Source organism: Physella acuta, unplaced genomic scaffold, assembly GCF_028476545.2.
Source record: "Physella acuta isolate Inbredline_101_S28 unplaced genomic scaffold, ASM2847654v3 ptg001512l, whole genome shotgun sequence".
Taxonomy (NCBI): Eukaryota; Metazoa; Mollusca; class Gastropoda; family Physidae; genus Physella; species Physella acuta.
This window is the reverse complement of record NW_026733027.1, coordinates 215-27,769: the sequence shown is the minus strand read 5'-3', so window position 1 is coordinate 27,769 and position 27,555 is coordinate 215. Positions and strand designations below refer to the sequence as shown.

At 35.1% G+C, this 27,555-nt stretch overlaps 2 protein-coding genes across 4 annotated transcripts in view; both read right to left on the bottom strand.

Annotated features, from left to right (window-relative positions):
• Nucleotides 1-17,449, bottom strand: part of LOC131928502 (alpha-1,3-mannosyl-glycoprotein 2-beta-N-acetylglucosaminyltransferase) — a 55,245-nt gene extending 37,796 nt beyond the window's left edge. Inside the window, exon 1 of one of the 3 annotated variants that reach the window (XM_059284566.1) lies at nucleotides 17,359-17,449. Coding sequence is in view for 1 of the 3 variants with exons in the window: in XM_059284565.1 (XP_059140548.1) it covers nucleotides 9,557-9,578 (22 nt within the window). In the remaining 2 variants the exon portion in view is untranslated. Of the gene's footprint in view, nucleotides 1-6,241; nucleotides 6,306-9,556; nucleotides 9,625-17,358 lie in introns of those variants that run through there. The other 2 variants (XM_059284565.1, XM_059284567.1) reach the window with 2 other exon arrangements.
• Nucleotides 17,450-18,423: 974 nt separating this feature from the next.
• LOC131928505 (cysteine dioxygenase type 1) lies at nucleotides 18,424-26,916 on the bottom strand (the record flags this gene model as incomplete). The annotated part of the gene is given in 5 exon segments (XM_059284569.1): nucleotides 18,424-20,831; nucleotides 21,122-21,221; nucleotides 21,614-21,683; nucleotides 22,664-22,808; nucleotides 26,799-26,916. Coding segments are annotated over 5 exon segments (484 nt in total), but the record flags the coding sequence as incomplete, so codon positions are not given.
• Between the last annotated feature and the right edge of the window lie 639 nt (nucleotides 26,917-27,555).

Sequence of the window (27,555 nt, the reverse complement as noted above, 5' to 3'; positions counted from 1 at the left end):
TAAGAATTTTCAAGTAACCGATTCACACATTATAACAAGAATTTTCAAGTAACCGATTCACACATTATAACAAGAATTTTCAAGTAACCGATTCACACGTCAAATCACGAATTTTCAAGTAACCGATTCACACGTCAAATCACGAATTTTCAAGCAACCAATTCACACATTAAAACAAGAATTTTCAAGTAACCAATTCACACATTAAAACAAGAATTTTCAAGTAACCAATTCACACATTAAAACAAGAATTTTCAAGTAACCAATTCACACATTAAAACAAGAATTTTCAAGTAACCAATTCACACATTAAAACAAGAATTTTCAAGTAACCAATTCACACATTAAAACAAGAATTTTCAAGTAACCAATTCACACATTAAAACAAGAATTTTCAAGTAACCAATTCACACATTAAAACAAGTATTTTCAAGTAACCGATTCACACATTAAAATAAGAATTTTCAAGTAACCGATTCACACATTATAACAAGAATTTTCAAGTAACCGATTCACACATTATAACAAGAATTTTCAAGTAACCGATTCACACGTCAAATCACGAATTTTCAAGTAACCGATTCACACGTCAAATCACGAATTTTCAAGCAACCAATTCACACATTAAAACAAGAATTTTCAAGTAACCAATTCACACATTAAAACAAGAATTTTCAAGTAACCAATTCACACATTAAAACAAGAATTTTCAAGTAACCAATTCACACATTAAAACAAGAATTTTCAAGTAACCAATTCACACATTAAAACAAGAATTTTCAAGTAACCAATTCACACATTAAAACAAGAATTTTCAAGTAACCAATTCACACATTAAAACAAGACTTTTCAAGTAACCAATTCACACATTAAAACAAGAATTTTCAAGTAACCAATTCACACATTAAAACAAGTATTTTCAAGTAACCAATTCACACATTAAAACAAGTATTTTCAAGTAACCAATTCACACATTAAAACAAGAATTTTTAAGTAACCAATTCACACATTAAAACAAGAATTTTCAAGTAACCGATTCACACGTCAAATCACGAATTTTCAAGTAACCAATTCACACATTAAAACAAGAATTTTCAAGTAACCAATTCACACATTAACACCTGAATTATAAGGTAATAAAGCTCACATCGAGTGCCTAAATTTTCAAGTAACAAGTTTACACAATAGACACCAAAACTCTAAAGTGACTAATTCACAAAAGACACGTTAACTCAGATAATTCACACAATAAAAAAACTGCAATTTAAAGAAACTTAGCTCTCAGTAAACTCCAGCACCCAATGTGTGTGGTTTTTTTTTTCATTTTCAAGCTGAGGCATTGAAAAACGGGTGGGGAATGAGAGGAAAAAAATCGAATTTAAAAAATGACATTTTAATAATGTCAGCACGCTCAAATGACATGACGGGTTCCGTCCCCTTTTCAAGATACAAATCTTGAGTTTAAAGGGTGTTTACCGTACCCACGCCGACGGATTTCTGTAAGCCGCGACAAGCAACGTGTGAGCTGTTTTCTACCATAGCCAGGACAGTTTTAGTCCAGTAATTAATAAAAAAATTAATATCAACCCGTGGGGCTGTTGTCGATGGAGCCAGGCCGGCTGCTCGAAATACAGACACACTGATATGGTTATCTTCAAATTTACTTTAGATGTTTGTGTTATTTCTTAAGGAAATATCTGGCTATTTCTTGTACATGTACTGGATTGCTCTCTATTGCAGTAAAGTTTAGGGTAATTAAAATTGTAAATTTAAAGTTGGCTAAAGTCAACTTTTCATCGTAAAAACAGAATGTTGAAATTTTTTTCTATATTATTATAGGCTCTACATGAGCTTTTCAAATAATGTAAATAATTAAATAAAACCAGTACAATTATATCAGTGTTAAATACACCCAGAGTTATATTAAGTGTATTAAAGTAATACAACAATTAACCCCTTAACGCCGGATGTCGTGAAAACATGACACACCATTCTTGAGCCGAACACATGCGCATCAGCGCAATCACCTAACAGCTGGCATTTGTCGCATGAAATAACATACGGGGGGGGGGGGATGGGTTGTAGTGGTCGCTTTGTCCAGGTGATTTTTCTCACCTCACATTGACTAGACAGTTAGCGGGACACTACATGAAATAACATACGGGGGATCGGTTGTAATGGTCGCTTTGTCAAGGTGATTTTTCTCACCTCACATTGACTAGACAGTTAGCGGGACACTACATGAAATAACATACGGGGGGATCGGTTGTAATGGTCGCTTTGTCCAGGTGATTTTTCTCACCTCACATTGACTAGACAGTTAGCGGAACACTACATGAAATAACATACGGGGGATCGGTTGTAATGGTCGCTTTGTCCAGGTGATTTTTCTCACCTCACATTGACTAGACAATTAGCGGGACACTACATGAAATAACATACGGGGGATCGGTTGTAATGGTCGCTTTGTCCAGGTGATTTTTCTCACCTCACATTGACTAGACAGTTAGCGGGACACTACATGAAATAACATACGGGGGATCGGTTGTAATGGTCGCTTTGTCCAGGTGATTTTTCTCACCTAACATTGACTAGACAGTTAGCGGGACGCTACATGAAATAACATACAGGGGGGGGGGGATCGGTTGTAATGGTCGCTTTGTCCAGGTGATTTTTCTCACCTCACATTGACTAGACAGTTAGCGGGACACTACATGAAATAACATACAGGGGGGGGGGGGGGGATCGGTTGTAATGGTCGCTTTGTCCAGGTGATTTTTCTCACCTCACATTGACTAGACAGTTAGCGGGACACTACATGAAATAACATACGGGGGATCGGTTGTAATGGTCGCTTTGTCAAGGTGATTTTTCTCACCTCACATTGACTAGACAATTAGCGGGACACTACATGAAATAACATACGGGGGATCGATTGTAGTGGTCGCTTTGTCCAGGTGATTTTTCTCACCTCACATTGACTAGACAGTTAGCGGGACACAAATGACTCACAAGTTAGCCGTACAGTTTAGGAATAACACAAGCTAGCCGTACACTTTAGGAATGACACACAAGTTAGCCGTACACTTTAGGAATGACACACAAGTTAGCCGTAAATTTTAGGAATGACACACAAGTTAGCCGTACACTTTAGGAATGACACACAAGTTAGCCGTACAGTTTAGGAATAACACAAGCTAGCCGTACACTTTAGGAATGACACAAGCTAGCCGTACACTTTAGGAATGACACACAAGTTAGCCGTACACTTTAGGAATGACACACAAGTTAGCCGTACAGTTTAGGAATGACACACGTTAGCCGTACAGTTTAGGAATGACACACAAATTAGCCGTGCAGTTTAGGAATGACGCACAAGTTAGCCGTGCAGTTTAGGAATGACGCACAAGTTAGCCGTACACTTTAGGAATGACACACAAGTTAGCCGTACACTTTAGGAATGACACACAAGTTAGCCGTACAGTTTAGGAATAACACAAGCTAGCCGTACACTTTAGGAATGACACAAGCTAGCCGTACACTTTAGGAATGACACACAAGTTAGCCGTACACTTTAGGAATGACACACAAGTTAGCCGTACAGTTTAGGAATGACATACACGTTAGCCGTACAGTTTAGGAGTGACACACAAGTTAGCCGTGCAGTTTAGGAATGACACACAAGTCAGCCGTACAGTTTAGGAACGACACACAAGTTAGCCGTACAGTTTAGGAATGACACACAAGTTAGCCGTACAGTTTAGGAATGACGCACAAGTTAGCCGTACACTTTAGGAATGACACAAAGCTTAGTCTCACGAGTAGCTCGCCACACTGGTTAGAAAAGGCCACCCCAGCAATCAGAAAGCCAAGGGATGCATCAGCGGCAGTAATGAAAGTGAAGTCTGCAAAGATCAGTGATGATAAAGCCACGCCAGCCGGCTATAACATACAGATCTACATATGTTAACTTTTTATACATACAACCTACTGGTTCCTGCATGATGATGGTACAAAAACCTGTAGGGTCAATGGCTATGAATAATTCCACATATTAAGTCACAGTAATGCCCACATCAAATGAATCATCATCATCTGTCATCAATCAAAAAACGAAGGCTTTTTCTTAATTTGCAATTGATGGGAGAAAGTCTGCATTCTAACATATAGAAGGTGCTGTCTTGAAGTCTGCAATGGTGTGTGTGAGGGGGGGGGGAGGGTCGAAGTGGAATAGTGGGTTGAGTGGACGTAGTAAATGGAAGAGGCAGGGTGGTAAATGGAGGGAGAAAGGCGAGTGTGAGGTAGGCGGTGGGACAGGTGGAAGAGGTAAGATCAAAGATGGCGTGGAGGTGGAAGGGGATAATATAGTTGATTCAGTACGAGTTTGTTTTTTTAATGATAGGTGAATTTAGTTATTTATGAAATAGGTTTAGAAGAAAAAATGTAAATGAAACAAAAGAACAGCTACAAAGACTAAGCGTCGGTCACTGATCAGCCGATATACCTGCTTTTGTGGGAAAAAAAAAAAAAAAAAAAAAAAAAAAAAAAATATATATATATATATATATATATATATTCCCTAAAATGTGCATAAAGGACGTGTAGCCTGATCGATAACAAGTCAGCCCAAATGTTTTGGCAAGATGAACCAGTGCAGCTCGGAGCTGTAATTTCGTGTCCACTCCCTGTACGTGGCTATCATTAGGCAGCTTAGAAATCAAACACCCGTGCCTGCTCTAAATATAAAGCTTATAACGTATGCAGAACGCATTTCTTCCTAAAGCCGACTTAAGGGAAAACATCTACAAAAACTGGAGCTACAAAACTTGAAAGCAAAATTAAATCAGTCACTAGGTTAAAAAAAAAATCAACTGACTAGTTCAGACGCCGACATAACAACACACACAGTAAGAACAAACACAACGTTAAACACCTTTTAACACTAAATGTCGCAGATACGTAGGTCATCCGATATTTTAGGGGGTCGGCGTGGTCGAGTCGGTAAAGCTCATGGTTGCTAAACCGAAAAGTCTCGAGTTCGAACCCTCGGGCAGATGAGGCTCGTTAGCTGGGGACAGCCACTCTTCTAGGAGAGACAACTCCAAAATTAAACAACTGCTGCCTTGTAGTTTGTTCTGTGTTGGACAAAGGCTATGGAAGCAAATCCAAAAAGAAAAGCAGGCTGAAATCGGAGTCAATGGCCTCAATGGCGCATAAACAGTTGACACGTAACGCTTAATTGTGTTGGAGGCGTGGTCGAGTCGGCAAAAAAGCTCATGGTTGATAAATTCGAACAAAGTCTCGAGTTCAAACCCACTGGCAGATAAATCTCGATCCCCTTCAAACACTGATAATTAAGAACGAAGAAGAAGAAGAAGAAGATCCGATATTTAAAAAAAAAAACGTGATATAAATAATAACAGAACAAAATTAAATAGAAACGTTTTTTTAAGATAGATAATATACAAACTATCAAGCGAGAAATATCTGTATGGTTTTCAAATGCAAATGGGGCACACTAAAAGTAAAACTTCGTAAGGATTTAACGGCATATGGTACACAAAAAATTCAACACGTGTATGGTTTAAAGGTCGAAAGTAAACCAAAAATCACTCAAGAAAACTGCGTAGGGTTTTAAGGCAGATGGTAGGCAGAAAAAAAAAACGCAGTTTATCTGTTGAGCGGTATGGTGCAAACATAAACACTGATTCAATCAATAACACATGGTGCACCAATCTTAAAAATCAAGTTGCAAAAAAAAATTGTCCCGAAATAGTGGGTGTTTAGAAAAACAAGCCACACAGGCACACACACGCAAATCATCTAGAATGATTTAACACACCACACACATATACATTAATCTGATGATGTGCTTTAAGAAATCAAATATCTAACAAAATATAAGCTTCAAGACACAAAGTAACTCACAATCTAACAAAATATAGACTTTTAGAAACCAAAATATAGCAGAACATAGAAGAAAACAACTATCTAACAAACACACAATATAAACTAACCAACATAAAACGGTTTATCTATAGTGCACAGCAAATAGACTAGAATATAATTAAAAGTACTGTCTCACACGAAGCAATCAACAACCAAAGACCGATATTACAATCGATACACAGTGCCAATTATACTTGTGTAAACCACCCTATTCTAACACAGCTGATCCACCTTTAACTATCTGCATCACATGGAACAATACCAGACAAGAACGGGATTTATAATTCATTACCAAAACGTTTAAAATACACAATCCAGAAAATCGAATGCTCATTATTATAACGGAGCAAAATCAAGCGATCCCAAGCTAACACATTAGGCTATGAATCTGCTCTTGTTGATGATAATGGCATTGGCGTGACGTCGTCACAAATACTATCCAGCTGTCCCATTATTTGTGCGGCGGGGAGGGGATGGGGGGGGGGGATGCCGTGAAAAAAACAAAATAAACATATTGGCAGCCCTACCGGACAGTACACACCACTCCCGATAATGAATTAACTCACGCGAAAACTGTCTGACCCAAATACACTGGCCAAATCTAGGGTTCAGCTCAGTCCTAATCCCCCAGAGAACCTTTAGGGGCGAGTAACCCCAGCTCGGATTAAGAGGCGTAAAGCTGGCTTCTATTTGAGCGTTCTGGCCCTTTATGCCGAGGTAATATAGATGGGCCGGTAACAAGGCCCGGTGTGTTCGGCTAGCTGGAAATCAATTTACGTTATGAATTTTTTATCACTCGACACCAGCCCAATGGTAATACAGGGTGGGCCGGTTTTTTAAAGGGCCAAACTGTACGGTTTATTAGGTCTATATTATTTCAATGAGGAGCTGCGAAAGTTATTGTTTTACTTGCACAGTTACGCTAATTTAAAAAAAAAAGACTGGAAAGACTGGTTGTACTGTGTTTAATATTTGGACAGTGACGTGTCGGAGAACAATATTCGCCCATGGTGAGGATAGAACCTGTCGAAAAAATGGATTCAATAGTTTTGAGACATACAAGAAGGGAATGTACATACACGTAAACAGGTTACTTATGTCCATTTTTTTATACGTGAGTATCTATGTGTGTGGGTGTCAGCTCTCGATAATCTCCCCATCAACTATTTTCACATCTGCTACACCCTACATGCCCATATCACTGACAAAGGCCCTCATCTCGACAGGTGGCCTTGTGCGACCATGGTGCAAAAATCTCACACGGCACATGCCGGCTATCCCACGTGCAGATTAGATACCATTATAATATTACAACACCAACGCCACGTCATCGCTGGTGGTGGTTGTAGCTCTCGTTAACGTAATGTAATGTTATAGTGTTGCTGGATGTCGTAACCTTGTTGAAGAAAGGTTGTCGTTGACAGCTAGTTGTAAGTTGGTTGTCATTCTAAGATAGCTGTTGTTGTTGTTGATAGAAGCTGGTGGTTGTTATTAGCTGGTTGCCGTTGTAATTCCTAGACTCCCGTTAAATTATTTATATAAACAGAGGGCAATGTCCAGCCACCCATGGAAAACAAATGGCAACGTCCAGCCACCCATGAAATATTTGTTATAAACAGATGGCAATGTACAGCCACCCCATGAAATAATTGTTATAAACAGATGGCAATGTCCAGCCACCCCATGAAATAATTGTTATAAACAGATGGCAATGTCCAGCCACCCCATGAAATAATTGTTATAAACAGATGGCAATGTCCAGCCACCCCATGAAATAATTGTTATAAACAGATGGCAATGTCCAGCCACCCCATGAAATAATTGTTATAAACAGATGGCAATGTCCAGCCACCCCATGAAATAATTGTTATAAACAGATGGCAATGTCCAGCCACCCCATGAAATAATTGTTATAAACAGATGGCAATGTCCAGCCACCCCATGAAATAATTGTTATAAACAGATGGCAATGTCCAGCCACCCCATGAAATAATTGTTATAAACAGATGGCAATGTCCAGCCACCCCATGAAATAATTGTTATAAACAGATGGCAATGTCCAGCCACCCCATGAAATAATTGTTATAAACAGATGGCAATCTCCAGCCACCCCATGAAATAATTGTTATAAACAGATGGCAATGTCCAGCCACCCCATGAAATAATTGTTATAAACAGATGGCAATGTCCAGCCACCCCATGAAATAATTGTTATAAACAGATGGCAATGTCCAGCCACCCCATGAAATAATTGTTATAAACAGATGGCAATGTCCAGCCACCCAAGAGATAATTGTGCAATAGAGTTGCTAAGACACCGACCCATGAAATAATTGTTACAGAGGGCAATGTCCAGCCACCCATGGAAAACAAATGGCAACGTCCAGTTACCCCTGAAATATTTTTTATAAACAGAGGGCAATATCCAGCCACCCATGAAATAATTGTGCAATAGAGTTGTTAAGACGCCGACCTATACGAGGTGTTAGGTAAATATTTGATGAACTCTAACACAACACGTTCAACAACGACTGGGATGTAAAGTCGTTAAGATTCCTCGCGTTATGGCGGGGAGTGGTTAAAAACGTGTGAGACCGAAGTCGCTCAAACAATTACACAAACGTTAAAACAGGAGTGGCAACAAATTGTCAGACCAGAGGCTGCTCAGAAAGTGTACATGACTTCAAACAAAGTGGATAAAAAATTAAAATAGAAGCCACTGTAAAATTAAGACCTTGGTTAATACAAGAAGAGGTGAGAATTAAGGGTCCATAAAAGTGTAGGCTACAATTTAATGCTAACACAAATGGATAGAAAGTCGTAGGAATAGACGCCATTTACATATTTACAAGTAGATCTAGATCTAGAGTTAGTTTAAAAGTGAGCGAAATATGGCGCGAATAGACTCGACTCACAATGTGTATTATCCTAGGCACCACTAATGCAAATGTATATTCAACATTCAATTTTAATAAGCAGTTTGTTCTTAATGATGTTATGTGTTGTTATTTGTTTTTTTGTTTTTTTGTTTTTTTTTTAAATAATACACTTATTAACTTTAATGTGTTATCTACAATTACCGTTTTAGCTTTGTGTTGAATGTGTATGAGAAAATTAAACTATGTTGGATTTTTCATTGATTTAAGACCATTTTTAAAAGATTGAATTTGAATAAATAATTACCAAAAAGATGAGTTTTTGAGGCAATCAGACCAAGATGTCAACATAAGTAAATGTAGGAACAGCTCTTTAACCTGTCACTAGTTAACAAAACTGCGTAAAATACAATGTGATATGTGTTTTGCAAATTATAAATCAACTAGTGCTTGAAATTTTAAAACAGGTAACCAGGTGAAAAAGATCAAACAAAAATAATTTTAAAAAGAACGATTCTCATTATAATATTGCAAAAACCTAATATTAACTCACGTATTGATTCAAAATATTTTTGAAATACCATCTTTACATCGAGTGTTTTAAACATCTAATACGTTACTCAGTTTAATACTATCTTTAAGTTGAATGAGGCAACGGTTGAGTATTTACATTTACAAATACAAATTTGAGAATCGTTCGAATCAATAGAACTCCCGCATGTCTTACTTACAGCTGAAAAAGCCACGCTTCATAGCGGTAGTCCACGACTGACTAGCATCTATAAACGGTGTATTATGGCCATATGGAAACAGATGATCAGCTTGGGTTTATTTGTTTATAATCGAACATTCACAGCGAGTGAGACACGATACCTAAAATAAAAGGTGGGGTTTATAATCATGAACATCCTTACAAACCAATCTTATTTATTATCTTTAATTATGTTTTGTTTTCTGGTAATTGCTTTTAAATGTGGACGCGACACATTTCTTCATTATAGTGATGCGATATTGAAAAAACTATTACCAGAAAATAAAACATAATTAAAGATAATAAATAAGGTTGTATTGTAAAGATGCGATTGTGAGGATGTTCAAATAAAAAACGAAAACATCCTGGACTCATGCATGGTACTCAGTGTATCTTCCAGACTTTTTTTCTCCGGGGGGGGGGGGGGGCACTTGAAATCTTCGGAGGGGGGGGGGCGCGCGGTAAACTTTCTTCGGGGGGGGGGGGGGCGGACACTGTTAAAAGAATATATTTTCTATATAAATTTTATAAATTTCATTTCGTTCGGGGGGGGGGGGGGGGGGGCGGTAAAAATTTTTCGGGGGGGGGGGCTGGAAGAAACTCTGATGGTACTGACGAGAAGAGGACTTCCAAACCGACTCCGATCGCTAATCAAGCTAGAGGCAGCTAGAGCAAGATGTGAGTTAGGCGGCAGATTAGCAACGCTAGTTCTTTTCCCATCATCTGTAAATTACGTCACACGTTTAGTGGAGGAAGAGCAGAGGGGTATGACTCGTGACCATGTGCTAAGAGGTCGTTCGTGAATGACGTCACTAATAGGGGGTGGGAAGGGGAAGGGTGTATTGAATGCTAACCACGCAATCAGAAAGGGATGGGTACGGGTCCGCCTTCTGTGTAGAAAGGGGACTTGGACTTTCGGTAAGAAGTGTGACGAGGGGAGGGGGGAGGGGGGGTTGTAGAGATTGTGACCTTACAGTATGGCAATTTTTAAAGACTGCACTGGTTATAATGCATTTTGTAAAGATTTTTTTTTTTTGCAAATTGTAATTTAATTTTAAAAAAAAAACTAACCAGTAGTCTTAATACTGACCCAAATCCGTTAATATTTTAGAAAAATACCGCGTTTTGAAAACCTGGGCTATATGGAGGTAGGGGTAGGCGAAAGAGCGACGTTATTTAATGGGAGTGGGATGTGTTACGTTTTGTGACGAAATGAAAGGGGGGGGTGGTACTAAAAATCGTCAACAAAGCGTGTGGCGTCGTGTATGAAAGATACAGTGTCCAAGTTAGGGAGAGAAGGTGGTGAGACCATATGACCTGGTCTGTGATTGGCATTCCTGGGGACGGGGTCAGGTTTGAGGCGCCATGACGTGATGATCAATGGGGGAGGGGAGTCAAGGTTAGCTATAACTGTGATGACATGTAAGGATGTCCTTTAATCACATCAAAATAACGTTATCACAAGCTATCTCTATTTACTCCAAGCCCTAACTTACTACCCACTTAACACAGCTAAAGCCTACAAAGAATGTTGGACTGTAGCTTGAGTCTCGACTTACAATCAGTGCTTTGAGCACATATAGACACACCAATCAAGAAGTCTTAACTAAAACATGCATATTGGCACCTTAGATGCCATGTCATGTGCTATAGATGACAGTTATGCATAACTTTACAGTTTAATAAAAATAAGTTCATACTTTTTCACACAAGTATGGCTTAAATGCATAGTACTAGTAGTAAAAGAATCAAACCTACGATAAATTGGATTTTATTGTGCCTTAAGTTGTACATGGGATAGGGTAATTTAAAACAAGTAGACATATAAGTTAGGATTGAAAATTGACTATTTTGTTTTCTTTCAATGGCCATTTCCTACAACAAACTACAACATTCTTAAAACCCATTAAATAAATTAATAAATAAATATAAAGGTAAGTGTTATACCCAAAATTATAACACATCAATGGGATCTTCTTAAGTCTTTGAAGAGGGTACTGGTAGGATTGATGTGTCAAAAATATCCCTAACCAAGTACTGCCGCCAATACTAACCTGATCTTACAATAACAGATCTCTTAACAACCTAATAGACCTATTGTCTATTGTCAGACAATGGAAGCACCAGTGCAGTATGTGATCAATCATTGATCAGGTCAAGATCATTGATTAATTCTGTGTAGTTTCTGTTTAAGCCTGGTTGGCTAATCTTTTCAATTTTAATTTTTTAATAGGCATATAAATTCTATTAGCAAAGGCAGCCCAAGCTAGGCCATTGGCTTGACTTATACTTAGCCTAATATTTATTAGTCTGTATTATTAACAAAAGTTATCTTTGACCAAAACATGGTTAGACCTGCTTGTTTGTTTTGTTTCAGTTTGTCCAACTTAACTAAGAGATGTCTTCACTGAGATTAATGATATTACCGCTCGTCATGTGAGACAATGGAGATTTTTAATTATTTAATTAAGACTATACATACAACTTAAATCAAATACCAATTTATTAAATAAAAATTAAGATATAAACGCATGATATAGGCTGAATTCAAACTCTACATAATTTTAAAAAGGTTATCACTTGTTTAGAAAATTGCAGTAAGGTGTTACTTTAAACACCCATTTCTCAAATTACATCTTTTAAAATTTATTGATTTATTACAAAAAAAAAACAAATTTTAAAAAATATTGAGATCGGGAGATCACAAGAAACCATCATGGGACTAATAAAAAAACCTTGTAACTTTAATTGTGATGGTCTCCTTGTCTGATGTCCAACTTTTTGCAGAAAAACCTTGTCTATTACATGGTAGTTTTATAGGACTATTATACAAAAATCTAGGACATACGCCTATGTGAATGAGGAGACTATATCTATTAGATCTAGCCAACTGACAGGACAACTTTCTGCAAAAGAAGAAATTAGGAAAAGATGGAGTTGGAAAGGTCATACACTGCACAGACCACCAACCAATTAATACAGATATGCCTACGCCCAGGGGCGTAGCGAGGGGGGGGGGGCGGGGGGTGCGGACCGCACCGGGTGACACCATTTAGGGGGGTGACACCAAGGCAAAAAATAGCAAAATATATAGAGAAAAACTTGACGGGGGGTGCAAAATCGAAAGTTTGAGGGGGGTGCAAATTGAAAGTTTGAGGGGGGGGGGGTGCAAATCGAAAATTTGAAAGTTTGTCCCCGGGAAGGGTCGCTATGCCTATGGGTGGGGGGGGGTGACACCATTAACGGCCGCACCGGGTGACACCCGACCTCGCTACGCCACTGCCTATGCCTGATAGGGCATACACTGCACAGACCACCAACCAATAAATGCAGATATGCCTACGCCTGGCAACCAAAAGTAGGAACAGTCATACATAAAAAGAGAAATTTGAAGCCAGAAAGAGTAACATACATGTGGATGCTACTTTACTAAGTCTAAAATAAAAATAAATAATTTAAAATAAGTCTAATGACATTATCTAATAGCAGATCTAGTATTAAATTATCCTGGTAAATATTGTTACTAGCAAGGAAATGGAAATGTGTGCCAAAAGAAGATAATCACTTTTCAGTGCTCTTGTTTTCAATTCTATTAGTTTTCTTTATTAAATATTATTTTGAAAAAGTGGAACAAACTTCGACAAAAGCAGGATGGCGGAACAGGACACAATTTTTTTTTTGTAAAAAAAAAAGCAGAACAATTCCGCTTTAGGTGGGATGTTAGGCATGTCTGTTAATATCACTAGGCAGGTTTTGAGGTAGAACCCTCAAGGAAAGCATAAAAGAGGTTGACCAAGAAACACCAGCACCTGGCAACAGGACATGGAAGCTGAAACTACAAAAATGGGCTTCATTTGGGAATGGCACAAGTCAGAGGACTCTGGTGTAGATCTTTGGTTGGTGACCTATACCCCAGTAGGGGTGACAGGCAGTGATGATGATGATGATTAGATCTAGCCTAGATTTATTTATAATTATAAAAATACTTTAAAAATGACTTTAATACTATACATTGTTAATTTAAAAAACTAATAATAATTATCATAGATATTGCTTAGGCCTATAATTAATTATCAGGGCTAGCCCAATACTAAATCAATAGGATTAGCCTAGAGCTTGATAAAAATTAGGAGGCCTAATAGTATAATATTATAATATAAATATAATTAACTGACTAGATCAAAAACATACTAGAAATCTAAAACAAATTTTAAAATTAATGAAGTTAAATGAGATAGCATGAAAGAATATTGTCTGGCACCGTCCATATCTCATCTGCCCAGACATATCAATTAGCATACACCTGTCTCCAGATCCATAACATACAGGAGTCTAGCCAATGGACACTAAAGAGTTTAGACAAAGGCCAAGGCTATTCCCAATTGGTTGGGAATAGCCATTTTGCTATCATTTCATGCAAAATACGACTGGGAATAATATCTACAATAATGCATTTATTGTAAATGGAGAAAATGGGATAGACTGAGAGAGTGTAGAGCTATTTTGATTGTTATATTTTTAAAAGAAAAAGTATTATGGTTTAAGTTTAGTTTAGGCTCATCTCTGCTATGTAGATGATCAATAAGTAATTTATCAGGGCTTTTAAATTAACAATATTATGCATCAGTTAAGTTAGTGATTCACGTTGTTATTCAACTGTCAATTACCATTTTAAAATTCACATAGAACAAATAACAGGTGAGTGAAATAGCATATCCGTATTAAATTTAATCAGATATTATTCATGTCCGTTAAAATGAGATGTTATTCATCCTTCAATCACAATTTTCCCAAGTTGTTTAACGTTTTTCCTCTCAAAGCAAATTCTAAGAGACGGGTCTTGTTTTTAATGCAAATATCTCCCCCCCCCCCCATTCACGTCACAAACTGAAAGAAAATTGGTCCTTACAATACTTTCATGAGTAATGAAATGGCAAAAAAATTGAGAAAATACAATGAATGCCAAATATAAGAAAACATATGATGGGTTTTAACCTGCAGCAACTTCTGGCAAGACAGCCACACAATGTTTTTAACATAAAAATTAAATATAACTTACGAACAGTTGGGAATAGTAAGTGCTAATTTAGCTGTTCCCAAACGGATACCGCAGTTATTGGTGACAAAGGATAAAAATTGTGTTTTTGTCAATTTTGCAGTAAAAAAAAACAACCTATGTTAGGAAGAGTTATCTATTTATCAGATATAATAGATCTATAAGTAATTAGTACCCACAATCATCCAGAACAAGATTTAGTCATTCTAGTCTATAGGCCTAAATATAAATAGTAAATATTCATTTAATTTTGTCTATTCTTTTAAATTCTTAGAATAACGCTAAGTCAAAACTCTGTCAGTTTGTGAGTCTATCAAAAGTTGTTGTGTTTTAAAAGTTTTATTTTTGATAATCTATCGTTTTAAGCAAACAAAATTGTCAGAGGCTAGTAATGTAAAAAAAGTGACTCTTTATTATTGCTTTAATACAACTTTTCAGTAAAAAAAATATTAAATAAAGACTAGCAATGTTTTCATCAGATGCAACCAAGCTCATTTATTTAAGAAGCCATCTTGTTTGAATTTTTTTTGGTAAAATTATAGTAAGAGATTCAGGGGAAACCACTGCAACTTACAGATGGCAACTTTTTATATAGTAAATCCTGCTCGCAAACACTGCTGTTTAAAGTTAATTTCTGGCCTATATTGATTTATTTAGCCATTGATTTAGGTTTATTATTCATTTATCTATAATATTTGACACAAATATATCACAATAAACTTCTATTAAAGCATTGACAATGAGGTAACTTTTTCATACATTAGAAGCCGCGGGCGATTTTACGTACCCAAAACGATAGATTACCCGAGAGACTGACGAGAGAGAGTTACTACAGAGTACAGACAGTACACTTCAGTACAGACTTTCAGACTTTAATAATAATACAGATTACAGAGAGAGTACAGAGTCACAATATCTTTCAATACAGTAGACTTGAGTAGATTCTAGGGTAAAACCTTAGTTTAACGTCGGAAATTATTGGGTAATGTTTGTTGAGTTTTGGTAACTAATTTTATGGTAAACCATGATTTATTTGAGATTTTGACCATAACCATTGTCATTGAACTATTGATTAGGCCTATTGATTATTGTTATTGATAGGCTAAATAATAAATATTAAAATAAAGATAAATTTGATTGTAGTAAAATATTTTTTTTAAGTTTAATAGACAAAGGTAAAAGGAAACAGGAAAAAATAGGGGCCTATAGAATAGGCCCTATCTATAATAGAATACTATAGATCTAATAGATAAATAGATTTAAATTAATAGAAATTAGGTCAAGCTGCCATTATTAAAATATTAATTATTCGCCCCGTAAATACATGGGCAGTTTCGAGTAAAAATCTATCCGATTACGATACAATCCTTAGTTTTAACTATCATGTACTTCATGAGAAAGAAATGATTCGATATTTTATATGGCCGCCCAAAACACAGGTGCTTCAAAACCGCGAGAACGAGATTTCACGAATCGAAAAACCTACCTATATTATATTTATATTTTTTTTAATTTTTAGATCTATTAATTTAAATCTATTTATCTATTAGATCTATAGTATTCTATTATAGATAGGGCCTATTCTATAGGGGATAGGCCCCTATTTTTTCCTGTTTCCTTTTACTTTTGTCTATTAAACTTAAAAAAAAATAATTTACTACAATCGAATTTATCTTTATTTGGTAATCTATCGTTTTGGGTACGTAAAATCGCCCGCGGCTATTTATGTACGAAAACGTTACCACATTGTCAAGGCTTTAATAGAAGTATATTGTCATACTTTTGTGTCAAATATTATAGATAAATGAATAATAAACCTAAATCAATGGCTAAATATATCGATATAGGCCAGAAATTAACTTTAAACAGCAGTGTCTGAGAGCAAGATTTGCTATATAAACAGCAGCCATTTGTAAAATAGAGTGACTTCCCCCTGAATCTGGCGCTTAAAGCTTATAAAAATAAAACTTAGACAAGATGGCTGCTATAGTAAATGAGCATGATTGCATCTGTTGGAAACATCGCTAGTCTTCATTTATTACGGAAAAGTTTTAATTCAATTGTTTAAAAACAGGTACATAAATGAATCAAGGAAACATTTTTGAATTTTTTAAAACATAAATCCTCCTCAAAATGTGAAATAATTATTAAAATTTAAGGAGTCACCTGTTTTTCACATTACAAATCGCGGGCGATTTTACGTACCCAAAACGATAGATTACCCTTTATTTTAATATTTATTATTTAGCCTATCAATAACAATAATCAATAGGCCTAATCAATGGTTCAATGACAATGGTTATGGTCAAAATCTCAAATAAACCATGGTTTACTGTAAATTGTAAAATTAGTTAGGCCTACCAAAACTCAACAAACATTACCCAATAATTTCCGACGCTAAACTAAGGTTTTACCCTAGAATCTACTCAAGTCTACTGTATTGAAAGATATTGTGACTCTGTACTCTCTCTGTAATCTGTATTATTAAAGTCTGAAAGTCTGTACTGAAGTGTACTGTCTGTACTGAGTGTACTCTGTCTAGATCTAGAGTCTAGTAGATTCTAACTCTCTCTCGACAGTCTCTCGATTCTAGATCTAGAAATCTAGATTTCTAGATCTAGATTAGATCTAGATTCTAGATCTAGATCTAGAATCTAGCTCTAATCTAGATTAGATCTAACACATAACTCATATTAGTATTGCTATTTAAAAAAAAAACTACTCACATAAAGTCTCAGGATGACAGTGACAGTGTTAAGATTACAAATTCTAAATTTTAACAACTTTCCAAAACATACATAAGCGCCATGTTGAAAATGTGGCAGATTAACACTTCCAGGTCACAACCGGCTATCAAGATAAAGGTACATAATCCAGTAAAAGCTTAAGTTATAACATATATGGTAGCTTGTTCCCCCTGTCTAAGCAAGTGTTTATTAAATGCGAAAAAATATGTATATAATGTTTATATCTAGGCCTAAATATTATTTACATAATAACCTAATCTTTAAAAAAATGTTTAGTTAAATTGTTTTACGTCCATTAAATAATAATTATTATCTGTTACAAAAGGTTACCTAAAAATAAATGCATTGTATTTGTTGACGTGTTTCCGTGCACTATTTTCGTGTAGGCCTAATGTTAATTTCTTTTAATAAAGGAAATGAATTATGTGCATCACACTGAGATTTGGCGTAGAAGACAGACATTAATATTTTAATTATAGTTTTTTTCAGTGATTACAGTTCCTCTTTAGACCTGGCGTTCCATTCGGCAGATGAAGTAGAGTTCATATGTTTCTTTTGACCTCTGTATAAAAAGGGATTGTGTAAAGTGTTTCTTCCAGACTTTTATTTATATTTTTAGAGGGGGGAGGAGAGGGGGTAGGAGGGGGGCTGGACACTGGTAAAATAAAGTGTTCTAAATAAATTCCATTTTGTTCAGGGGGGGTGGCGGCGGTAAAACATTTTCTGGTGGGCTTTGCTTCCCCGAAGAGATGACTGGAAGAAACTCTGTGGTTGGCATTATATGTGTACACAGCTGCCTTTACTTTCCCATTGTAAGTCAGGTACCTATCAGTGCTGGTAGGGCTCACTGAGATCCACACTCAATACTTTAGGGATAGCAGACAAACGCTCTACCATTCAACCATGCCATCACCTTTTATTTTATAAATGATTAATTATATTTTTTAAAAATAATCTGATTTTTGTACAGATAAGCGCGCCACTAAAGCAAGTAAATTCACTTTGTAAAGGTTTTAAAAGCTTTAAAAAATAAAAACAAAAGAATTTCCAGTTTATATTTATTTTAAACCGAAATCCAACATTTTTCAACATTAAAAACATTTGTACTCATACAACTTGATGAGATAGTAAATGAAGTGGATTTAAAAAAGGCTGTTACAGTAGGCTCATATTGTTTTTTTTTAAACATTTTAAATACTCATGTGTTCTGTTTTGGTAGCTTATAAACTAATAGGAACTTGAGAAATTAAATTTGATTTTTTTTTTAATTGGTTGGATACTGGAAAAGAAATGTAATAACAATAATAACAACATACACTTAAGTGGACATTGGTTTTAAATTGTATTACTCGGCTTTAAATTCAAGGATTAAATTATTTTTAAAATGTGTTGTTGTGCCAACCTAACATGTAACACTTATAATAAACTAATGAAAGTGTAGTGAGATTAGCAACAGAAACATAATGAAAGATCTAGGGCAGATATAATATAAGAATGATCAACAAATATTTTCTAAGTGGTAAGTGGTATCATAATATTACATATATGTAAATTTTAAAGAAATATTAAAAGTCTGTTTATTTTTTACATAAAAATCCCAACATGTTTGCAGCATAAGCACACATAGTTCAAACTACAAAAGTGTGTAGCATTGAAGAAATAAAAAATACCCCTTAACCAAAAACAGTTTAAAAGATGAAGTTTCCCATAACCCAGCAACAGCTTAAAATTTAAAAAAAAAATTACCCACTAGAAATTTTAAAGAAAACAAATTTAATTTTGATAGAAGTTAGCAGTTACAAAAAACATCTTATATTAATAAATTATTTGCATAGATGTTTATTTTTTTACTGTAAGGATATAAGAATTCAACATTACTAAAAACTTATGTCAACCTTAGCACTCAAATTTTAGTTACACTGTAAAAAGATAACAAGATTTCTTCATTAAAAAGGCAACAAGTGAAATCTTTAACATAAAACAAAGTGCAGTTATATTATTGTAGTAAATTATTTAAAATTTAACACTCTATTATTGTTTATAGCTTTAGAATAGTTTAACCAAATGACTAAATAAAAATTGATAGGTCTACAACAAAATTTGTTTTACAAAGAACTCAGCATTTTAATTTAAAAAATTAACAATATGATGAAGAGTGACTTTTGAAAAGCTGAAGATTTTTAAAACATTTGCATTATGCACCCAAATAAATAAAGATATACTAAACTTTAGAATCGTTTTCAAAATCGATTTATGAAGACATTTTACTGGCAAAAGAATATGTATTAGAAGATATCAATACATTAATTTTGTTAAAACAATAATAATGGCCTAATAGGGCTAATTTGCAATTATTAATAAAAAGAATAACTCTCTTCCATAAAATTCAAATAATTAGCTGCCATTTATTCTATGTCACACTTCAGATTACCAGAGGTCAAAGGTTATGTTTAAGTATACAATATTTACAAGGAATCTATAAATCTAAATGCAATCACATGCATTCAACAACATTAAAAGAAAAATTTTAACGGGCAGAATTTTACTGATGTTGCCTTACTGTTTTGTTTATCTCATTATTTAAGAAAAAGATTTATTTTTGTTTTGGTTTTATTCCCATAATCTGTTAACCCCCATCTTTCAAACATTGATACTCATATCTCATCAACAATATAAAAACTAAATTTAACAGTTTAATTTTTAATTAGTAAAAGTATAGTGCTTTTCAGGCATGACAGCTCATGTGGCAAAAAAGTACAGTTTATCTGACCACATAGCAATATTGGTCAGCACTGTGTCCAGCATTTTTACTCTCTCAAATACCCATCAAAACTCCCTAGTCTCAAAGATTACAGTCTCTGGCTGGGCAATCATGTACTTTAGCAAGCGACCATGCCTAAAGCCTTCATGGTTTAAACTAAAAGAAATGATTGTAAACTCGTTTTTACTCATAACAGAAAATTAGTAGCTGATCAAAAATTGCTTTCAAACCACATAATAAATCAAATACATTAATACAAGTTTCAGCATATAATGAGAAAAATTGGAGTTTGATTAAAGAATATTAACAAAAAAAGTAAAAATATTACAGATATTGTTAAATGTAGTTTTGTTTTGTCAAAAATTAAAATAGCAAAACATACAAACCCTCAAAAATTGCTTAAAATTTTCTCATTAAAAACAAATTAACAAATCCCAAAAATTCAACTTTTTTTTTACATCAAAACGTGTACATCAAAATGACCAGCTAGTTGGCCAATTTAAATACTCCAACAATTATAAATTTTCCTTTTCTTAAAATTGAAGGACATACAGAAGAACTGACCTACTTAAATAAAGACTTCAGTATTTGTGCCAAGCACTTCATAACAAAAATTATAACAGAATTTTGTCCAGAGATTTTAGTTATTTTCAACTACACAGCACCCTGGAGTCTGCTCTGGGTTGCGTCCCTGTAGATGATAAAATAATAATTCATTACATTGCATTGATTTTGTTCAAATTTAAGAATAATTTTGTTTTTAAATTCCTACATTTTAAAATCAAATAGAAGGGTGCTTTCAAGGTGCTGTAGGAAGGTTTAAAATTATTTTTAAATGAATTTTCATAACTAGATCCTATTCATTTAATACTCAGTGAGTAATAAACTATGATCTACATTTTTTATTTAGAAAATTCTACATTTTCTAAATACAGATTTACATGAGATGTAATCAATAAATTCTTTATATCATACACTTACAAAAGGTGTTCTTCTTCCATATTTTGACCAGAATGTAACTTTAGAAACAGTAGCACGACCAGTTCTTTGATCAAAACACTGACACTCATCAAATGGTGGACTGGAAGAAACATAAATTAACTTTAGAATGTGACAAGACAGCTTTATTAATTATTTTAAACTACATTATTAATTATAAATAATTTTGAAAAAATAAGTAAAATAGGAAGCTGCAGTTTGTTTGTTAAAAAAATGTTTTTAAGAAGATATAAATGTTTTTATTATACATTAAATATTGTATTGTAATTATTGATTATTTTAAAAATATTTTATTTTATTGAATATTGACAGAACATTAGTAATTCAGAACAAGTGATTTTATTTGAATCAAATATTTTCTTATACAACCAAAAATGTCTTTAAATTGAATACATTCCCACTATACAGAACATTTTAACAATTTTAATGTTGCAACAATTTCTTATTTTAAGAAGTAACAAAATAGTCACATACCTGTACAAGTGTAAGGTCACTGCCTTGTCAGTGTGACTACAATTTTCAACTCGGTGAAGTCCAATGTTATCTAAAATTATAAGAATGATATCAAAAAATGTAAGAGTATCTTAAGTAAACATCAAACCTTGCCATACAAAATGTGATTACTATGTAAAAATGCTAGGAAGATGAAATAGAGAATATGAGTATATACTGCTTGTAGTACTCTGGTAAACTCAGTAACATTCATATGGGACAAATGAAATAGCATTCATCATTTTCTGTGTGATGAGCACATTGAACAGATTGTGTGGTCAACAATACAACTGCCATTACTTTCCAAAATTTAGTCAGGTAGGCTACCCGTCAAATAGCAGTTGCATGGTCTATCAATCAACTGTAACATTCCCTTCGGCTATTAGATTATAGCTTTAAATAAATAAAAATGAAAACAAATTTTTAAAATTTCTATGTCATATAACTCATAAACTATGTTCCATATTTCTTTTAGAAGGCAGAAAAACCAAATTAAACTATAAGATACAGTAGAGTTTTTTCTAATTTAAAGTTGTTCACATAACTGTAAATTAGTGACAAAATTATAAATGTTCAAATATTTGTGAGTTTAACAAACAGTTCTTAGATACATCAGTCATCAGTATAGAAGTGTTCTGCATTTAGAATACTTTTAAATTAAATTTATCATATCATAATTAAATGTATAGATTTTAAAAAACTAGCAATTTCTTATCATCATCCCTTGAAGTTCTTGAACAACAGATGAAGTAGAAAACATCTGGTTCAATGATTTTAGCATACAAGGTGATAATGTGATTCCCACTTAGTTTTTTTGTAAAATAAATCAGGTACCCTTTAGAACTGGGTAGACTCAGACTCTAGCCCAGGATCTGAACTTGAGACTTTTGAGTTATCAGTATTCAGCTCTCCTTACTATACTGCCCCAACCCCCCTCCCTCCAACTTCAATTTTTAAGTACTGTACATTAAAAACAAACACCTAAGAAACAAATCCATCTGTTTAGTGGGACCAACACTTTGATGAGCTTACCATTAATGTATGCACACTGGCCTACGGAGTACTGATTCTCTGCCCATTTTTTCATTCCACTTTCATTTCCCTCAATACTGTTGTCATTTTCTTCTTGATTGGTGGGCCATTCATAAAGTTCTTCAGTAACACTGCCATCTAGAACCTACAGAAACACAATGAATCAAACATCATAAAGTTCTTCAGTAACACTGCCATCTAGAACCTACAGAAACACAATGAATCAAACATCATAAAGTTCTTCAGTAACACTGCCATCTAAAACATACAAAAAACACAATGAATCAAACATCATAAAGTTCTTTAGTAACACTGCCATCTAAAACATACAAAAAACACAATGAATCAAACATCATAAAGTTCTTCAGTAACACTGCCATCTAAAACATACAAAAAACACAATGAATCAAACATCATAAAGTTCTTCAGTAACACTGACATCTAGAACCTACAAAAAACACAATGAATCAAACATCATAAAGTTCTTCAGTAACACTGCCATCTAAAAACCTACAAAAAACACAATGAATCAAACATCATAAAGTTCTTCAGTAACACTGCCATCTAGAACCTACAAAAAACACAATGAATGAAACATAAAGTTCTTCAGTAACACTGACATCTAAAAACCTACAAAAACACAATGAATCAAACATAAAGTTCTTCAGTAACACTGACATCTAAAAACCTACAAAAACACAATGAATCAAACATAAAGTTCTTCAGTAACACTGACATCTAAAAACCTACAAAAACACAATGAATCAAACATAAAGTTCTTCAGTAACACTGACATCTAAAAACCTACAAAAACACAATGAATCAAACATAAAGTTCTTCAGTAACACTGACATCTAAAAACCTACAAAAACACAATGAATCAAACATAAAGCTCTTCAGTAACACTGCCATCTAAAAACCTACAAAAAACACAATGAATCAAACATCATAAAGTTCTTCAGTAACACTGCCATCTAGAACCTACACAAAACAAATGAATCAAACATCATAAACTTTTAGGGCTACACTCATTTTTAAGGAGGACATACGTGCTAGAGTTAATAGAGCACTGTCCTTTCACAGTCCTGCGACCCATATGGAAAAGTTCGGCCATCTCCATTACCACAAAAATTAGGATATTTAACTCTAATGTCAAGGCAGTTCTGCTGTATGGAGCAGAGACATGGAGAGTCTCCAAAGCAAGCACAGCAAAGATACAGACCTTCACGAATAGATGCCTTAGACAGATATTGAAACTGAGATGGCAGGACAAAGTGCCGAACATAGAACTATGGAGGAAAGCTAGACAGGAGCCTTTGGGTGTGCAAATAAGGAAGAAGTGGCGCTGGGTGGGTCACACACTGCAAAAGGCTCACCCAAATGTTACATGCCAAGCGCTTGAGTGGAACCCCCAGGGAAAGCGGAAAAGAGGGCGCCCAAGACAGACCTGGAGGCGGAGTCTTCTTGAAGAACTGAAGCCAACAGGGATGTCTTGGGAGATGACAAAATTAATAGCCGGGGATCGGAAGAAATGGAAGGAAATAGTGGAGGTCCTATGTTCCATAAGGAGCAAAGGGAACTAAGTCAAGTAAGTCAAGTTTTCTAAGGTAAGAAATCATTTAATCCCATACCATTTTTCTGTAATATTAATATAAATAAGATATATATGGTAAATAAAAATCTAACAAAATCTTAATAAGTATTTAACTTTTATATGTAAGACTTCATTTGATCTACTAGTTAAGTTTCTTATTTCAGTCTATCTCTTAGTGTTTGAATAAAAAGAGTACAAAAACTAGTTTAAGTTATAAAGAAGCTCTAGAGGTTTGCCCACTGATGTGTAGATGGTTTGTACATTATTGTATTTCAAATCTTAAACCCTAGGCTTAATCATTATCATCTTATCATGCCCAAAGTCTAAATGTGACAGATGAAATAGTGTTCATCTTTTTTAACAACCTAAGGGATAGTGTGCCCCGCCATCTTTTTTCCCTAATGTGAGAAAGGGCCCATCAGAGCATGGTGGACTCAGGAACATACCACAGACTCAGCCCTGGGATCCGAACTTGAGACTGTTTAGCAGTTGTTAGCTCTACCATCCAACCGCACACCCCATCTAATTTTAGCTTTACTCTATTTAAAGACTTCAACAGTTCTGATTTATTTCGTTTTCAAACTTAAAAAACATTTCTCTATTATGGCTGTTAAAGGTTAGCAGGAGGGAAAAAAGCTTTAATTGATACATTAACCAATTTATCATCAAGATATAGGCCACATGATTGTGGGACAAGAGCATATCTCATCCAACATTCAAACTTTTACGCAGCAGGATATTTGTCATGCTAACCACACTCTAAGATAAACAGTTTTTTTTTAAAAATATTTTGAGTCATCTTGAGAAAACAAATGAGTCTGTCAATGTCTTTAACTGTTAGGCTGTGCTAGAGATAAGATTTGAAGACAGGCAAGTTTTTACCATGAACTTTGACCAATTTAGTTTGTGTTCATTAAATTAATTAAATGAATCAACATCAGCAGTTCTATTCTGACATATTTGCTACTGACCCCATTACAATAGGTGGCCTGTTTTTTCTAGTTTTGACTAAATTATAAAACTTGTTCATAAAATTTTGGACAGTCGATACTTTTCACTTCATTAAAGAGTTAGATTTTGTATACATGGCACTGGAACTTGACAATTAAGATAAAATTTGGTCAATTTTAACTCACCCATATGCCATACTATAACATATCCATGGACCCTTCATATTATCTAGTATATCAGTCCCACTCCTAAACCAACCAACTATTTGTTACTAAAACCATTTGAGCAATCACATCATTTTAGACAAAGCGACTCATTAAATATTAGAAAATGTTCAAAACCTTGTTTTATCTTTAAAGTAAGGTTGGGTTACTTGATTGTTCATTAAATAGTTTTAAATAACAAATATTGAAGTACCCTAAAAATAAAGAAAACTAAAACCTAACCCTATCCCTACAAGCTGTTATCCCTCCCACCCCTCCCCCCCCCCCCCCAACCCTCCTCCCCCCCCCCCCTCCTCCCCCCCCCCCCCCTCCCTCCATGTAATTTACATATAATATATAACAAAACTAACCGACTACCTTTTCATGTTTTATAACTGTATAAAATGTGCAAAATCACTGATAAAAAGTAGCATCAAGAGTTGAACAGTCTCTAGACTACAAAGTCCTTTCCAAGAGCCACCCATAGCTTTTCAAATAGGCCTACATATTTTAAGGCTATTTAGAACAGAACAATTTTTATAAAATAATACATAAGTAAAAGCTTTATTAAATCTTTTTAAAGACCAGTCCAATATTTTGGCTAAAGTTGGGAAATCGCCCTTTCCCCCACCCCACTCACCACATAAATCAACCTATGCCTACATATAATAAAAGTAGGAGTTGGTGTGGGAGTGGATGCTGACAAGACGAACAACTTACTTTAAGAAAACAGTGGGAATTGGCGTGAGAGTGGATGCTGCTGCCCTGAGCCTCTCCAGTACCCCTAGATCAGCCTATGTATACACTACAGTAGTCTATAGACAAGACGAACAACTTACTTTAAGAAAACAGTGGTTTAGGCGTGAGAGTGGATGCTGCTACCCTGACCCCCCCCCCCCCCAGCACCCCAGGGCAGCTACAGTAGTCTACAGACAAGACGAGCAACTTACTTTAAGAAAACAGACAAGACGAGCAACTTACTTTAAGAAAACAGACAAGACGAGCAACTTACTTTAAGAAAACAGACAAGACGAGCAACTTACTTTAAGAAAACAGACAAGACGAGCAACTTACTTTAAGAAAACAGACAAGACGAGCAACTTACTTTAAGAAAACAGACAAGACGAGCAACTTACTTTAAGAAAACAGACAAGACGAGCAACTTACTTTAAGAAAACAGACAAGACGAGCAACTTACTTTAAGAAAACAGACAAGACGAGCAACTTACTTTAAGAAAACAGACAAGACGAGCAACTTACTTTAAGAAAACAGTGGGAGTTGGCGTGAGAGTGGATGCTGCTGCCCTGAGCCTATGTATACAGTACAGTAGTCTATAGACAAGACGAGCAACTTACTTTAAGAAAACAGACAAGACGAACAACTTACTTTAAGAAAACAGTGGGAGTTGGCGTGGGAGTGTATGCTGCTACCCTGAGCCTCGTTCCAGCATAAGATCATCAGATTAAACTTTCCGTTCCCAGCGTCCACAAGATTTCTGGTGTACCTGTTGGCAAAAGTTTTCAAGTTATTTGTGTATGACACTTTCAGGAGTACCCAGATTATCCATAGTTTCTTTCAGACATCTCCAGAAATTTAAGATGCTCCAACCCCGAAAGTTTCAAGGAGCACCAGAGAATAATGTCTGAAATGTCTTGGGTAATTAGGGGTCATCCATAAATGACGTCACGCTTTTTTTGACGATTTTTACCTCTCCCCCCCCCCTCCGTCACACGTCGTCACAAAAAGCCAGACTACCCCCCCCCCCTAAAATGACGACACACCTCAGCCTACAACCCAGCCCCCCTCAAAATTGCTGTTGATTTTTTCTTAAAACATCGATATTTTTTTCCAGAATTTTGTCAGAACTCTGTCAACATAGAGTATTTTGATCAATTCATATTACAATTTATTAAAACCGTTTTCTAAAACGCGAAAAAAAATTTATAATGCAAAAAAGTGACGTCACACCATCTGAACCCCCCCCCCCCAGCTCCCCCTCATCACACTCCGTCACAAAATTACGGACCCCCCCCCCCCCTCCCCCTATGATTGATTATTTTAATCGATTTCTATTAACATTTAAAAAAAAAAAAAACTATTTTTAAAACGCGAAATGACGGCTAAAATTCATTTTCTAACATAA